At 43.5% G+C, this 16,487-nt stretch overlaps 2 protein-coding genes across 4 annotated transcripts in view; one reads left to right on the plus strand and one right to left on the minus strand.

The window, feature by feature from the left end:
• Window positions 1-16,487, minus strand: part of METAP1 (methionyl aminopeptidase 1) — a 99,963-nt gene that overhangs the window by 65,106 nt on the left and 18,370 nt on the right. The window contains exon 3 of one of the 3 annotated variants that reach the window (XM_050790648.1): window positions 10,720-10,834. Coding sequence is in view for 1 of the 3 variants with exons in the window: in XM_050790645.1 (XP_050646602.1) it covers window positions 2,699-2,812 (114 nt within the window). In the remaining 2 variants the exon portion in view is untranslated. Of the gene's footprint in view, window positions 1-2,127; window positions 2,301-2,698; window positions 2,949-10,719; window positions 10,835-16,487 lie in introns of those variants that run through there. The other 2 variants (XM_050790645.1, XM_050790649.1) reach the window with 2 other exon arrangements.
• EIF4E (eukaryotic translation initiation factor 4E) overlaps window positions 1-16,487 on the plus strand; it is a 151,003-nt gene that overhangs the window by 38,423 nt on the left and 96,093 nt on the right. The window lies entirely within an intron of this gene.

The raw sequence follows: 16,487 nt of genomic DNA on the forward strand, positions 1-16,487 counted from the left end.
TTTCTTCTTGAGACGGAGTCTTGCTCTGTTGCCCAGGATAGAGTGCCGTGCAGTGGTGCAATCTCGGCTCACTGCAACCTCCAGCACCAAGGTTCAAGTGATTCTTGTGTCTCAGCCTCCTGAGTAGCTGGGACTACAGGCGTGTGCCACCACGTCCGGCTAATTTTTGTATTTTTTGTAGAGACACGGTTTTGACATGTTGCCCGGGCTGGTGTCAAACTCCTGACCTCAGGTGATCCACCCGCCTAGGCGTCCCAAAGCGCTGAGATTACAGGCGTGAGCCACCATGCCTGGCCAAGCCCATATTTCATCACAGATGTATAAAGTGGCTTAGGATAAGTTACAGTGACTTGATCAAGTTCTCAAGATGGGATTGAGGAAACAGCTGTGATTTCAGAAGACAGGTGACATTTTGGAAAGGAAAGAATATAAACACAGCTTTTGGCTAGAGCAAGAGACTCAGAAGAGGGGCCCTGAATGTGGGGCTGGAATCCTGAAAGCAATGAGGGATATGCATAATCAGACTGCGGGAAAAACAACTTCTGTACAAAAGGTTTTGTTTGAGATAGGGTTTTTTGTGGGTGTCTGTTTGCAAGGGGAGGAATTACAGTAGAGAAATAAATTAAGAGACTACGACAACTGATTTGGCGGAAAATTTTAAAAATTGACCCGAGGAGGTGGTAAGAGAAAAGAAGAAAAAGAGACAGTTGGGACAGCCACTCTGGGAATATTTGAGTGCATGTCTAACAGCGATACCAGAAATATACCTGCAGAATCCAACATGTAAACACCTCAAATCCTAATACACAGAATAAACCCTGAATGTTTTGTTTTCGCAAATGTGTCTAGCATTTTCCCACAAACCTCAATGATTCAACCTTCTTTCCACCTGTTTCATGAATGTGTGTTTCATGCTACCTTTTTAAAATCTTAACAGAAGAGGGTCAGAGATATTAACTCAAAATGCCACCTACTTTTAAAGTTATTCTACTCAGATGGTACACAAATGTCAAAAGCAAACACTGTTTCTTAAGTTCAGGTCCCACACAGGCCACAAAAGGATAGAATTTGGAAATTTTAAAGAATCTAAAGGACCTGTACTAGGTTTAACATGAGTAATGCTCAACATGTTAAACATAGCACAGATCCTTTAGATTGTTGAGTAATGCTATTTTTAGATCAAGCAACACTCCTCCACGTGCAAGTTTTTCCAAATGATACTAACAAGGTCAAGGATCATATCCTATCTAAAAACAAGACTATATAACACAGGTAAGACCTCTTGCAATGGCTTATCTACAAGTATTGTGACATAAAAATTGTATTTATTTATATCTTTACGTTTTTATATGTTTTATGTTGGAAAATACTTTTATTATTTGTACTGTGTTCATATGTCTGCCTTTACTCTTATTCATATTTTTATTTATGGCAGAGTTAAATTGTACTATAATCCTTGAAAAAATAAAAGGTCTTACATTATAACAGCATTTCACGTTCCTTGGATAATTTGGGTTTCAGAAGAAGCTTGTGAAACTTACTAAGAAAGCTATAATCATCCCCTCTGTACAGGGTAACACTGGAACTCAGAAAGATTAAGTAACTTTACTAATTCAAGATCGCACAGTAATTGGCAAGAGCAGGGCCCCAATCAGGCCTTCTCTTTATTCCTGCTCTCCTCCCCACAGGACACTACCAATTTAATATTTCAATATTCATGTGCCTCTCTTCAGTAAACCTGGACTGTAAGTAAGAGCCATACTATTGCCGCCCAGCCCTCACCCTGGGTCTCGAAATGCAGCAGCAACACTAGTCACTCTTCAGTAAACAGAAACACGAGCACGCGCTTCAGTCAGGACCCCATTCAACGCTGGGTTTGCTCTACTGCACAAAACTTACTAAAACACATTACAGCCTTCACGCCTAACCCTCAATGGAACTGTCCTTTTCACTCTGGGAAATTCAGTCACAGGTGACTCATCCCGTTAGCTTACAGCTTTGTAAATTAATAATTTTATATACCGAGGAAAAAGAACGAATTACACAGACCTCTCCATTCCCCACCCCCAAAGTTGCTTAAGTGTCAACGCACGGTAGTAAAGCACAAAGAAGTGGGGCTGGACCTACCTAGCGTTTCTCCCCTCTGTTCCTCCTCTCTGCTACTCCGACCGTCCTCCGGCCATCCATCTCTCAGAGACCGGCGGGTCGCTTCCACCCCCCACCCCGCAGGGACCCGACGGACGGCCCGGCAGCCTCCAGCGCCCAGACCCGAGCCCCGCCGGTGCCGCGGCTGTGGAGGCTCGCGACGCTCGGGCTGCCCTGTTTCACGGCGCCGCTACCTGCCCCCGGCAGCCCGCACACCTGGCGGCCCCAGCCCCAGCGCAAGGAACCAGCCCCAGAACGCGGAGGTCTAGCGCGGCCGCGCGACCCCACACGAGCCAGCTTCCGCCCCAGCCCACATGGCCGCGGCGGGCGGCGGCCCCCGCCCCCGCGTGAGCCCCGCGCGGCTCCCGAGGACCCGGGGACCCCAGGAGGCAGGAGGGGGCGGTGGCGACGCGGGTGGGGGGAGGAGGAAACGCGGCCGGGGGGAGGAGGAGGAGCGCGTCCCGACTCGCCGCAAGAGCGGGAGGAGCCAGCAAGGGAGAGGCGAAGAGGAGTCCCGCGGTGGCGGCAGATCCGCGGGGCAGCGGGCGTCTACCTGCGAGCAGAAGTACGAGCCCTGGATGCCCAGCTTGATGCAGGTGGGACACTGGAGCTTGGCCTCACTGCTGCAGCCGTCTGTCTCGCACACCCGCGTCTCCACGGCCGCCATGCTGCCTGCCCGCTGGAAGAGCGCCTCACCGAGGAAGAGGCGGCGGCGGGAGGGAAGAACGGCCGGGCGGAGGGGAGGGGAGAGAGACCGAGTCGGGGGAGGAGCAAGGCCTGCCGCCGGCCTGGGCGCGGAAGGGGGAGGAGCCCAGGGCCGACCGGGACCACGCAGCGCGCCCCGCCCCCGCCCCGCGCGCGCAGCTGGTGCCCCGCCCCGCCACCTTCGCCCCGCCCCCCGCCCGCTGGTCGCGGTGGCTGGGTGCCCAAGCTTCCTAGCGGCGCGCACGTGGGGGCTGTAAGGGAGCTCGGCAGGGCCCCTCCCATTCGGCGCCTTCGGGCGTCGGCCAGCGCAGAGCGCGACCTGCCGGCGCCTGGCTGTGAGGAGCCGCCCTCTCGCGGCGCACTCTCTGTGCCTACAGTCAGATAAGGCAGTTGTCCTCACTGACAAACACCCAAGAGCCCTGATCATCCCCGACACCCGCAGGCGGCTGGAGAGGGCGCTGCGCTCCTCTGCGTTGGTTCCCCCCGGACGCTCCTTGGAGAACAGTCCCCTGGGTTAAGTTCTATTTCTCAGTGACATTGTCAGGTCTGAGGCCTAAAGACCACCGCTCATTCGCAGAAAGGAGAGCAATAGAACTGTCAACGAGAAGCTGGGCTGGAATTCACATCTGCCCTCCCTCCTGCCCGATTTTTTTTTGCCACACCACCAACCCCCCTTCAAAAACGATAGCGCTAGTAATAGTAACACAACTATCAGGTATTCAATACAAATAATAATTGTTTGTATTATCCCAGTTGATTGCTTCCGCGGTAAATAGGGGAGAATTGTGCTGATCCTGAAATGTCAGAGTCGAAAGAAGCTGCGGAGGCCTTCCGCTGCGAACCTGTTGCCTCAATCTTTTCATCTGTATTCCAGGTCTGCCGTGTTGTAACTCATGCTTGAGTGCCTCCCTGTCACTAGGGAAGAGCGAAAAACTAGCATTTACTGATCACAAAAGGCTGTGAACTTTGTTATCTTACTGTATTTTTTTAGCTTCTCCGTACTTAATACACCAGAAAAGCTCATATTACTTTTATTTTTAAGAACTTTGTTTTGGCTAGGAGCAGTGGCTCACGCCTGTAATCAATCCCAGCACTTTGAGAGGCCAGGGCATCCAGGGCACCAAGGCCCGCGGATTCTTTGAGGCCAGGAGTTCGAGACCAGCGTGGAAATACGACAAAACCCCGTCTCTACAAAAACTAAAACTAAAAACTAAAAAATTAGCTGGGCGTGGCGGTAGGCACCTGTAGTCCCAGCTACTGAGGAGGCTGAGCCAGGAGGATCCGTTGAACCTGAGAAGTCAAGGATATGGTGAGCTATGATCCCGCCACTGCACTCCAGCCCAGACGACAGAGCAAGACCATGTCTCAAAAAAAAAAAAAAAGAACTTAGTTTTGCAATATAAGCAGTACGAATGATGTAATAAAATCAAGGAGTAGAAATATTTACATGCATACGTACATACACTTTTGTATACAAGAAAACAGAAAAATCGGTATAAGTATGTATGTATATATAAAATATTTTTTAAATAAAAACTGTACCACACCACGTAAAGTAATTTACTTACCTGATTTATTCAGTTACTATGATGTGAACTTTTTGTTTGTTGTTTGGTTTTTCTTTGAGATAGCATCTCATTCTGTCAACCAGGCTGGAGTGCAGTGGTGTTCACAGCTAACTGCATCCTCAACATCCTGAGCTCAAGTGATGTTTCTGCCTCAGCCTCTGGAGTAGCTAGGACTACAGGTACACGCCACCTTGCCCAGCTAATTTTTCCGCTTTTTTGTAGAGACGGGGGTCTCACTGTGTTGCCCAGGCTGGTCTTGAACTCTTAAGCTGAAGTGATCCTGTCACCCCCGCCTCCCAAAGTGCTGAGATTACTGGCATAAGACACTGCACACATTCTTTATTGCCATCAATTATACTTTTACCACATAATTTTAATGTCTGTATAATATTCTATTGTATGGGTAATTTACTGGAGTAAATCCACTAATAATAGATATATAGGTTATTTTAAATTGTTATCTATCATAAACAAGGTTTCAGTGACTATCCATTTAGCTAAAACTTTACATACATCCTTATTTACTTAGGATATATTCTTTATTTTTTTTTTAATAGCGACAGGGTCTCCCTATGTTGCCCAGGGTAGTCTCGAACTCCTGGTCTCAAGCCATCCACCCGCCTTGGCCTCCCAAAGTGCTGGGATGAGCAGGCATGCAGCCTGCATGCAGGCGTGAGGTGAGGAGGCCTTCAGATATAGTCTTAAAAGTGGAATTGCCACGTTAAGAGTTTTCACTGTCTTTTACTCTTTATATAGTTTGCCATACTTTTACATATCTCAGTGTAACTCTCTACAAAGCATTTATCATTTAAAAAGGAAAAATAGTAACTTTAAAGTGGAGAGACCTGGGAGATACTCTATTGTGATCAAAGTGAAAATCACCAATAATGTGACAAATAGACATTGTACCCTCTCTATATGAACCATTGAGGAGAATACAGCATTATCTTTTGCAGTGTTCTTGAAAAAAATGCATAAATGACTGTAATCACAAGGAAATATCAGACAAACCCAAGCTGAACACATTCTGCAATATAATTGACCTATACTCTTCAAAATGCCAATGTCCCAAAAGACAAAGATTTGAAGAACTCTTCCAGATTCAAAGAGACTGAAGAGACGTGACAGCTAAATGCAACACATGATCATGGGTTGGATTTTTGGATCAAAAGAAAGATGTTTTTGCTATAAAGGAAATTAGGTTGCATTGTATGCTTATGAATTCCCTGATTTTTGACAGTTACACATAGTGGGAGTCAGAAAGAGAAATGAATGATAAGACAAATGTGAGAGAACGTTAAAAATTGGAGAACCTGGGTATACCAGAGTTCTTTATTTTTTCAATTTGCTACTTTTCTACAGCTTTGAAATTATTTTAAAATAAAATAAAGTTTTAGAAATTCTTCCTCTCAAAAGCAAGTAAATGGTGCTAAAAATTAAAAATTAGAATTAAAAATTCTTCCTAGATGCTCAACTGCAGGATCAAGTCCAATCTAGGCTCTTTCTATATACCTCCACTTAGCCTCATCTCATTATTTTTCATGCCTAGGTCTTGACCATTTAGCAAGAGCAATATGCTCATGTTTTCCTGAACACATAGTGCTATTTCATTCTTCCATGTTCTTATACATGTTGTTTCCTCTGTCTGGATTGCCTTTCCCCATTTGATCTCTTGGTGAAAGTACTATTTCCTTAAGATCCAGCTCTGACATCACTTCACCCATTAAACTTTTGCTGACCTCCTTAGCTCTACTTAATCAGTGCCTCCTCTGTGCTAACTCTAAACCAAGTACAAAGTGCTATTGCTACAATTGACAATAATTTTAGGTAATATTTATTAAGGACATAATATATCCTAGGCATATACATACATGTGTATGACATTCTAACACTTGGGTCAATGACAGACCACATATACAACAACAATGGTCTCATAAGATTATTATACCATATTTTTACTGGACCTTTGTATGTTAAGATACGTTTAGATACACACATACTACTGTGTTACAATTGCCTACAGTATTCAGTACAGTAACATGCTGTACAGGTTTGTAACCTCAAAGCAATAGACTGCCTGTGCACCATAGAGCCAGCCGTATAGTAGGCTATACCACCTAGGTTTGTGTAAGGACACTTTATGATATTCACACAACCACAAAATCACCTAACAATGCATTTCTCAGAGCATATCCCCATGGTTAAGCAACACATAACTAGTGAGATGTAAAAGTATAGATACTAGTGCTTTTACTTTTAATCCTCACAACTACCCTATAAGGAAGGTACCAGTAGTAATCCCATTTGTATTTCTGTAGCCCAAGGTCACATAGCCAATAGGTAACAGAGCCTAGAATTGAGCTCAGGTTTCTCAGACTACAAATCCCATGTTTTTAGCGACTATACTTCATTACCTTTAATTTTTCACCTGTGTCTCCTACTAGACTGTGACTTCCTTGTAACAAGAGATTTAATTTATTTTTCTCTCTATCTCCAAACCTTAACCCTAGCACAATGCTTGATATATAATAGGTGCTCAATAAGTGTTTGGCTGGGCGTGGCGGCTCTCACCTACAATCTCAGCACTTTGGGAGGCCAAAGCAGGAGGAACACTTGAGCTCAGGTGTTTGGGACCAGCCTGGGCAACATAGCGAGACCTCATCTCTGCTAAAAGTAAATTTTTTTTTTTTTTTTTTTTTTTTTTTTTTTTTTTGAGACAGAGTTTCACTCTTGTTACCCAGGCTGGAGTGCAATGGCACAGTCGTGGCTCACTGCAACCCGGGTTCAAGCAATTCTCCTGCCTCAGCCTCCCTCCCAAGTAGCTGGGATTACAGGCATGTGCCACCACGCCCTGCTAATTTTGTATTTTTAGTAGAGATGGGGTTTCTCCATGTTGGTCAGGCTGGTCTCAAACCCCTGACCTCATGTGATCCACCCGCCTCGGCCTCCCAAAGTGCTGGGATTACAGGCATGAGCCACTGTGCCCAGCCTAAAAGTAAAATTCTAAAAATTAGCTGGACATCGTAGTGGACACCTGTCATCCCAGCTACTTAGGAGGCTGAGGCAGAAGGATCGCCTGAGCCTGGGAGATTGAGGTTGCAGTGAGCTATGATCACACCACTGCCCTGCAGCCTGGGCTACAGAACAAGTCCTTGTATCAAAAATTAAAAATAAAAGTTTTTTCTTCTCAATTTGTTAGCACATTATGTCAAATATGCAAAAAAAAGATTTGTGTGTCTGGAGAGAGAAAAAGAGAGAGAGTATCTATTCTATCAGTCAGAACTCAGCAACCCAGCAAAAACACAGATGGCACTCTCAAGCTGGGTAATACCAAAAGAATAAAATGGTATTTCTGTTCATCTCTTTTAGAGTCAGGGTCTCACTCTGTCTCACAGGGTCTCACTCTGTCTAGGCTGGAGTGCGGTGGCTCAGTCATGACTCACAGTATCCTTGAGCTTCTGGGCTCAAATAAGAATGTCTCACACTATAAGTACTTACCACCACTCCCAGCTATTTTGTTTTTAATTTTTTTTTTGAGACGGAGTCTCGCTTTGTCGCCCAAGCTGGAGTGCAGTGGCCGGATCTCAGCTCACTGCAAGCTCCGCCTCCCGGGTTCACGCCATTCTCCTGCCTCGGCCTCCCGAGTAGCTGGAACTACAGGCGCCCGCCACCATCGCCTGGCTAGTTTTTTGTATTTTTTAGTAGAAACGGGGTTTCACTGTGTTAGCCAGGATGGTCTCGATCTCCTGACCTCGTGATCCGCCCGTCTAGGCCTCCCAAAGTGCTGGGATTACAGGCTTGAGCCACCGCGCCCAGCTGTTTTTAATTTTTATACAGACGGAGTCTCCAAATGTTGCCCAGACTGGTCTCCAACTCCTGGCCTCAAGCCATCCTCCCACCTCAGCTTCCCAAAGTGTTGGGATTACAGGTGCAAGCCACCATGTCCAACTATAGTCTCTTCTTTTTCTTTGCCCCCTCCTCTGGTCCTTAATTCAAGATGGCTATAGTCTCGATTAAACTTCATTCTTTTCAAATTACCTGTAATCCCAGTACTTTGGGAGGCTGAGGCAGGAAGATGGCTTGAGGCCAGGAGTTCCAGGCCAGCCTGGGCGATATAGCAAGACCCTTATCTCCTTAAAAAATAAAAGGCCGGGTGCAGTGGCTCACACCTGTAATCCCAGCACTTAGGGAGGCCGAGGTGGGCGGATGTTCGAGACCAGCCCAGACAACATGGTGCAACTCCATGTCTACAAAAATACAAAAATTATCCAGGCAAGATGGCGAGTGCCTGTAATCCCAGCTACTGGGGAGGCTGAGGTGGGAGAATCATTTGAACCCTGGAGGCGGAGGTTGCAGTGAGCTGAGATCGCGCAATTGCACTCCAGCCCGGGCGACAGAGCGAGATTCCATCTCAAAAAAAGATATTAAAAATTAAAATTAAAAAAATAAAAACAAAAAATTAAAATTAGTCACATGTGGTAGCATATGCCTTTAGCTTCAGCTCCCTGGGATTGCTTGAGCCCAGGAGTTCCAGGCTGCAGTGAGCTATGATCCAGCCACCACACTCCAGCTTGGGTGGCAGGGTTTTGGAAAACCGTAAGGAATGGTGCAGTAACTCAGTGTTAACAATAGGACATTTCCATTTCTGGCCTTGCAGGCACAAGGGGACTGGGCAATTACCAAAACTCACAGTGGGCTGGGTAGAGAGGGCTGCCAAACAGGAGATGTGACCTCTGCTTAAGAGACCTGGCCAGCCCAAGGTCATCTAAAAGGTCAGGAAGCTGAGACTTCATTCTCTTCCACCTTATGATCTTCTGAAAGCTGGGACAAGGAGCCCACTGATCCTACAGAAGTCCACACAAGTCAACCTCTCAGGACAGAGGGCAGAAATGAGAAGGTGGAAAATGGATTCAGACGAACAAAAGATAATCCAGAATAATGTTGTATTCACCACCCAGCTTAAGAAGTGAAATATGGCAAATACAGTTGATCTCCTCAGCATAACCCTCTCCGATTGCATCTGCCTTCTTCCTCTTCTGTGGAGTCGCTATCCTAAACTTGGTGTTTATCATTCCTAGGAAGACCTTAACCTTTGTAATGGCATTATACTCCGTAGTCTTCATCTTGCCTTCATTATTCTTCATCATGATTGTGAGATTCACCTTGAAATTAGGGATACTTGAATCCCTAATTTCTTTACTTTCCCTACCATATGATTTTCTATTCTCTGAATATATCACAATATGTGTATTCTCTTGCCAACGGATATTTAAATCTTTGTTTTCCATATTTTGCCCTTACAATCAATGCTGCCATGAATAGTCTTACACTTCTGTAGAATATATTATTTTAAGACATAAAATTGAATAATGGAATTTTCTGACAAGGATTAGCACTTTCCTTGATCTGTCATATCTTCATACTTAGAATCATCGTGAGTAATGGATTGGGAGCCAGAAAACTGATTCATGTGTGTAGTTCCTAATTCCTTGTCTCATACAAGACCCTTAAAATCTTTGAGCTTTTGTTTCCTTATCTGTAAAATACTGTTATAAAAATCGGGCCAGGCACAGTGGCTCACGCCTATAATCCCAGAACTTTGGGAGGCCAAGGCAGGTGGATCACCTGAGGTTGAGAGTTCGAGATCACCCTGGGCAACATGGAGAAACCCCATTTCTACTGAAGATAAAAAAAATTAGCCAGGTGTGGTGGCATGCACCTGTAATCCCAGCTACTCGGGAGGGTGAGGCAGGAGAATCACTTGAACCTGGGAGGCGGAGGTTGCAGTGAGCCGAGATTGTGCCACTGCACTCCAGCCTGAGCAACAGAGCAAGTCTCTATCTCAAAAAAAAAAAAAAAATTAAATGAGTTGGTGCCCATGAAAGCACTTTGTAAACAGTAAAGCACCATGCAAATGTAAGTTGTCACTGTTTATTGTGTGCCACCCCTTTTATAAGGTATCTCCTGTGAGAGGAGGAACCATGTCTCTCTTATTTGTTTCCCATTGCATCCCTAGTACCCAGAATAAGGCTGGCACAGAATAGGCACTGCATATGTATTAATCAGGGAAGACTAATGGCTGTAACAAACAATCTCAAAACTTGTGGGAGCTTAAGAAAATCAAAATGTATTTCTCTCTTATGTCATCGTCAGCTATAGGCCAACCAGGGAAACCCTATCTTAGCAAAGATCTCAGATCCATCTTGTGGCTCCACCAACTCCAAAGTGCTTGGAGTCCCCACCTGAGGAGATGCTGGCACATGAATGTACAGAATTGTGCATGAGATTTGACAGGCCAAACCTGGGAGTGATGTATTTCATTCTACTCCATTCCAGAATTCAGAATTCAGTCCAGAATTCAGTCGATGACCGCATCTTATTCTGAGGATTGCTAGAAAATGTAGTTCAGCTGTGGCCTTAGGAATGAAACAAAATTGGTTTGATCAACATCTGGCCAATCTTTGCTACAACAATTGATAAATATTTATAGAATAAATACATCAATAAATAAATAAAATATGCATATCTAAATGTAGCTTATATTCCTTTTGGTTTGGTTTGGTTTTTTAGCTTCTCAATAATGCCTTAAAGTTGAATTTGCATCAGCTAAAATGCCTAAAGCATTTTCTCTGTTTGCTGTTAAGGCCCCACTGAGAGAATAGTAGTTTCCCAAAAGTCCCATTTCCGGCTGGGTGTGGTGGCTCATCCCTGTAATCCCAGCACTTTGGGAGGCCAAGGCAGGAAGATGGCTTAAGTCCAAGAGCTCAAGACCAGCCCAGTCAAAATAGGGAGACCTCCATTTTTACAAATAATTTTCAAAATTAGCCAGGCATAGTGGCACATGCCTGTAGTCCCAGATACAGGGGAGGCTGAATCAGGAGGATTACTTGAACTCAGGAAGTTGAGGCTGCAGTGAACTATGATCTTGTCATTGCACTCCAGCCTGGCAGACAGAGCAAGACCCCCAGCTCAAAAAAATAAAAAAAAAAAAATAGTTCCATTTCCCAGAGGTGGATTTGGAGAAATTTGTCACCAACTACTGCTGTTTTCTCATTAGGAGGTCCATTCTCTAGTATGGGCCTCACGGACTAGGCCCATTCTCTGATAATGTTGTGACAGCATCTACCTTCCTGAAGAGGCAGAGCCAAAAGTTCTTTTTCTTGAAATTTTGCTTCCAAAATCTCACTTGGATGGTTCAGAATATGTTTCTGTTGGCCAAGAAACTAACCTTTTTCTATTCCATTCTGAAGCAAAAACGGCACCACTTGAGGATTTGCTTCTACTCCCTCAATCTTCTTCACAGGTGGGCAGCCCTGGATCAAGTGAATGTTAAAACTTCTGAAGTCAGGCCTTCAGAGATCTGGAGCCTCAACCTTAACCCTCTTATAACATTCTTTCTCAGTAGGTACCCAACAACCATATAAGACTTTTGTGTAGAGGTCACATTTATTTTCTTTGTCTTATATGGATAGCTGCCTAAAAATTTGATTTTTGGGGGATTGGAGACATAAATAAGAAAGGTAAACAATATAGCTTCTAGATGATAACACTGGACAGTATCCTCACAACCTTATGGAAGGCAATGATTCCTTAAAGAGGACAGGAACACTTCACTTATTGAAGCCCACCCTTTCCCCCCTGCTCTGCAGACCATTTTTGTCTTCTATCAAGTGACCGTATGTGAGCACAGTCATGTCTTAACATTCTATATTATTCTATTTGACTATCCCTTGCCTCTGTACAATACGGCCTTATTTACTGTAGCTTTATAATAACTTTTGATATCTGAAAGAGCAAACCCTCACATTTAGTTCTTTTTTCAAGATTGTTGCAGTCCTTAACACCAAGGGAGGCTGAGAGTATAAGAGCTCAAGAGGAAAGGGTACGTGCAGGGGTGGGATCCACACAGCTCAGAATAGACTGTCAGAACCTACACAAGATGTGGAGGGGGTCCATGCAAGGAAACAGCTCAGCACTGAGACTGACTGCCAGAGCCTGACACACACCTCACCTTGCTCAGGTTCTGACTCCCACCCTAGACGTCCTCTCTTTGGGGATTCCCTTTTCATGTTGGTCAGGCTCTAATACTCAGTATCAAGAGGGTGTCTCCCTGAAGGGGATGGCCTGGAGTAGGATGTCAGAGCCCCAGAACAATGATGAGAGTGTCTCTGCAGTGTAAGGTCCAGGCTGGGATGTTATAACCTGGGTATGGTGAGAAGAGCATTACCACAGAGGGACAGCCTGGCAAGGGGAGTCATCTGCTAAGTGTGATGAGGAGGGTGCCCACACAGGAGGAGGCTCAGGATGAAAAGTCAGAACCTGGTGGGGTCAGGAGGGTGTCCTCCAGGGGTGAACCAGCATGGGGAGTCAGAACCCTAGTGCGGTGAGGAGGAGTCCATGGGGAAAGGGGCAGGCATAGGGTGTCGGAGCCTAAGCCATATGAGGAAGTCATCGCTTAGAAAGGAGAGACTGTAGACCAGGCATGGTGGCTCACACCTGTAATCCCAGCATTTTGTGAGGCTGATGGTCACAACTACTTGGGAGGCTGGAGTGTGAGGATTGCTTGAGCCTGGGAGGTGGAGGCTGCAGTGAGCCAAGATCACACCACTGCACTCCAGCCTGAGTAACAGAGTGAGACCCAGTCTCCAAAAAAAAAAAAGAAAAAGAAAAGAAAGGGAAGATTGATGTGGGATGTTGGAGCCCAAAGATGGTAAGAAGAGGGGTGCAGCAGCAGCTATGGAGATTGGTTTTATACAGGGATATCAATGAAGCGAATGAACATGCTAAGGATAATTTAGGTCAGTTTCTCACTCTCAGAGAAGGAAGTCACAAATATGGAAAGGGAGAAAATGAAAATTAACTGTGTAGTGTTGAACTGGATTTGGAGGAATCAGTGTGAACAACAGTTTTCAATATATATAGATGGTTATAGAACTAAATATAGATGTGAATATATATATTTATATGTGTGTATATAAATATACACATTCACCAGCTCTGTCCATTGAGCAATTCTGAGGCCTAAAACATCCCAATAGCCAGGATCATACCTAGTACCCTGATCTCAGCTTTTAAATATTAGACTCTGCTTCAAGGAACCAGGGCACCTTGAAGAAATGACTGATCTGTCAGCTGGGGCAAGAAAGCACAAAATCTGAAATATCCTATGCCAGAAAGCAAAAGTGATCAGATAATTGTGGGGACATGTAAAACAAACAAGTATACAAAAGAACCAGAAAAGTATGCTTTATGAAGTTCCCACAGTCAAAATCACAGAGAATATTAGCACCAAAATAAATAATGATAGCAATAGGTTACAGCCTGTTGAAATAGGCTATGATTTCATACTAATAGTAAACGATGAGTCATACTGATATAAAATGATAAATGAATAAACTGACAGTTTAATGAGAAATAGAATATTTACCTAATCCCAAAGTACTTCCTCACAAAATGCTTATTAATTATAAGGTGAAAAGTAATTTGAGTTGATAAGCCAGGCAGACACGACCTTAATCAAGTAATCAAAGTAAACAATATCAGCAATGGGACAAATTGAAATTGTGCTCTCCACATGATAGGTTCCAATAAAATGAATGTAGCATGACTTCTGTGATGCCCCTCCCAAAAATGCATAACCTGAATCTAATTATGAGAAAACATCAGACAAACTCAAATTGAGGAACATTATACAAACATGCCTTATAATTTTCAAAAGAGTTAAGGTCATGAAAATAATGGAAAGATTAAGGAAATGTTTTTGAATTTGTTATGGACTGAATGTTTTATGTCTTCCTCCCCAAATTCACATGTTGAAATTCTAACTCCCAGTGAGATGCTATTAGGAGGTGAGACCTTTGGGAGGTAATTAAGTCATGAAGGTGAACTTCTGGATGAATGAGATTTGTGCCTTCATAAAAAAGAGACAGGAAGGCTTGCTTCCTCTCTCTGTCTCTCTCCCCCCGCCGCCCCATATGAAGATATAGCAAGAAAGCACCCAATAAACCAGGAAGGATGTCCTCATCAGATATCAGATCTGCAGGTGCCTTGATTTTGGATTTCTCAGCCTCCAGAATTGTAAGAAATAAATGCTGATTGTTTAAGCCATTCCATCTGAACTAAGACAGGGCTGAAGGACACTAATGAGACGTGATATTAACAATTAAGACACGGTTCTGAAATCGATCCTTTTGCTCTAAAGGACATTATTCCAACATTTGGTGAAACTTGAACGAGGTCTGAGGATTAGATGGTAGTAAAGTACCAATGGTAATTTCTTGATTTTTTTTAGTAGTGTTTAGCTATTTAGGAGAATGTCCCAGTTGTAGAAAATATACTCTGAAGTATGAGGAACTGATGGGACATCAGGCTGGCAATTTACTCTCAAACGGTTTAAGAAAAAGTAATTTTTGTACTATATTTACAACTTTTCTGTAAGTTTCAGATTGTTTCAAGAAATGTTGCCTACCCAATGCAAGATATTTATAAAATAATGCTTTATGTATGCTAACTTGATGCATTTTTCTAGTGTATAGTACAATAAACTATTTTTTTAATTATGGGCAGAGCCAGTGCCTGACCCACAGATGTTGTGAAAATTGTCTGACCTATTCCGAGGAGATAGCTTGACTTTGATTGAAATGCTTTAATTTTAGCATATGCATATTTTAATTCTACTGAAAAATAGTTTTTACAATTAACAAACAAAGGTTATATACTTGTACATTCATTTTTGGATGTCTATGTGTACAGAGTAACAAAATAACAGAAGAACAGAGTTGCACAAATGCACATTTCAGCTGTGAGCTACATAAAATATATCTCTGTGTGCGTATATTCAATATCCATGGGATCATTAGACAATGGACATGGTAAATTGCATCTCCAATAACGGTTCTTACCAAGGAATTGCAATAGAATTAGCATGCTTTGCTGAAGACCCTCTAAAAGTCAGTATTTCCTTTACTGTATTGTCATAGAGTGCCTTTCCAGAATATGCTTTTTAAATTTTCTTTAAAAAACAGATTATGACAGGCTGTTTTTAATTCTGAACAAAGGCATCTTGTTCTTATTAAATTATAAAGAACTGAATGCATTTTAATAGCGGTTTTGATTACATTATATGAATAACAAAATTTCTGTTAGTCTTAAATTACCAATGTGTATGTGGAATCATCATCAGGGATGATGATGTGCCTTACACATAACACAGGTTCTTAAAATATTTAAAATATGAAATTTGCATTTAAAACCATGTCAGAAATGGATTTTCAATAAATATTAGCTGATAAACATCTGTTAGTGCTTTTTTTTTTTTTTGGAGACGGAGTCTTTCTCTGTTGCCCAGGCTGGAGTGCAATGGAGTGATCTCAACACACTGCAACCTCTGCCTCCTGGGTTCTAGCAATTCTCATGACTCAGCCTCCTGTCCTGCGTAGCTGGGTCTACTGGTGCACCCACCACCCCGGCTAATTTTTTTGTATTTTAATGGAGACAAGATTTCACCATGTTGCTCAGGGTTGTCTCGAACTCCTGAAGTCAGACAGGTGTGAGCCACCACCCCCCGCCTTATTAGTGCTTTTAAGAGGATGATTTTCTCACTTTGTAAAGAACATCTAGTAGATATAACAAACTAAGAAAAATAACAAAGAATATTTCTTTTCTTTTCTTTTCTTTTTTCTTCTGAGATGGGGTCTCATTCTGTTGTGCCCAGGCTGGAGCACAGTAGCACAATCATGGCTAACTGAGACCTCGACCTCCCCAGGCTCAGGTGATCCTCCCACCTAAGCCTCTCAAGTAGCTGGGACTATAGCCACACATCCTCACACCCGGCTAATTTTTTGTAGTTTTTGTAGAGATGGGGGTTTCACCATGTTGCCCAGGCTGGTCTTGGACTCCTGGGCTCAAATGATTCACTCTACTCAGCTTCCCAAAGTACTAGGATTACAAGCGTGAGCCACCACACCCGGCCAATATGTCTTTTATAATAGCAATTTTAAAAATACCAACGAGTAGCTTGTTGAGAAATGGATTAATATCAGATGAAAACATTTAGAATACTTTATTGAG

The sequence above is a fragment of the Macaca thibetana genome, chromosome 5, assembly GCF_024542745.1.
Source record: "Macaca thibetana thibetana isolate TM-01 chromosome 5, ASM2454274v1, whole genome shotgun sequence".
Lineage (NCBI taxonomy): Eukaryota > Metazoa > Chordata > Mammalia > Primates > Cercopithecidae > Macaca > Macaca thibetana.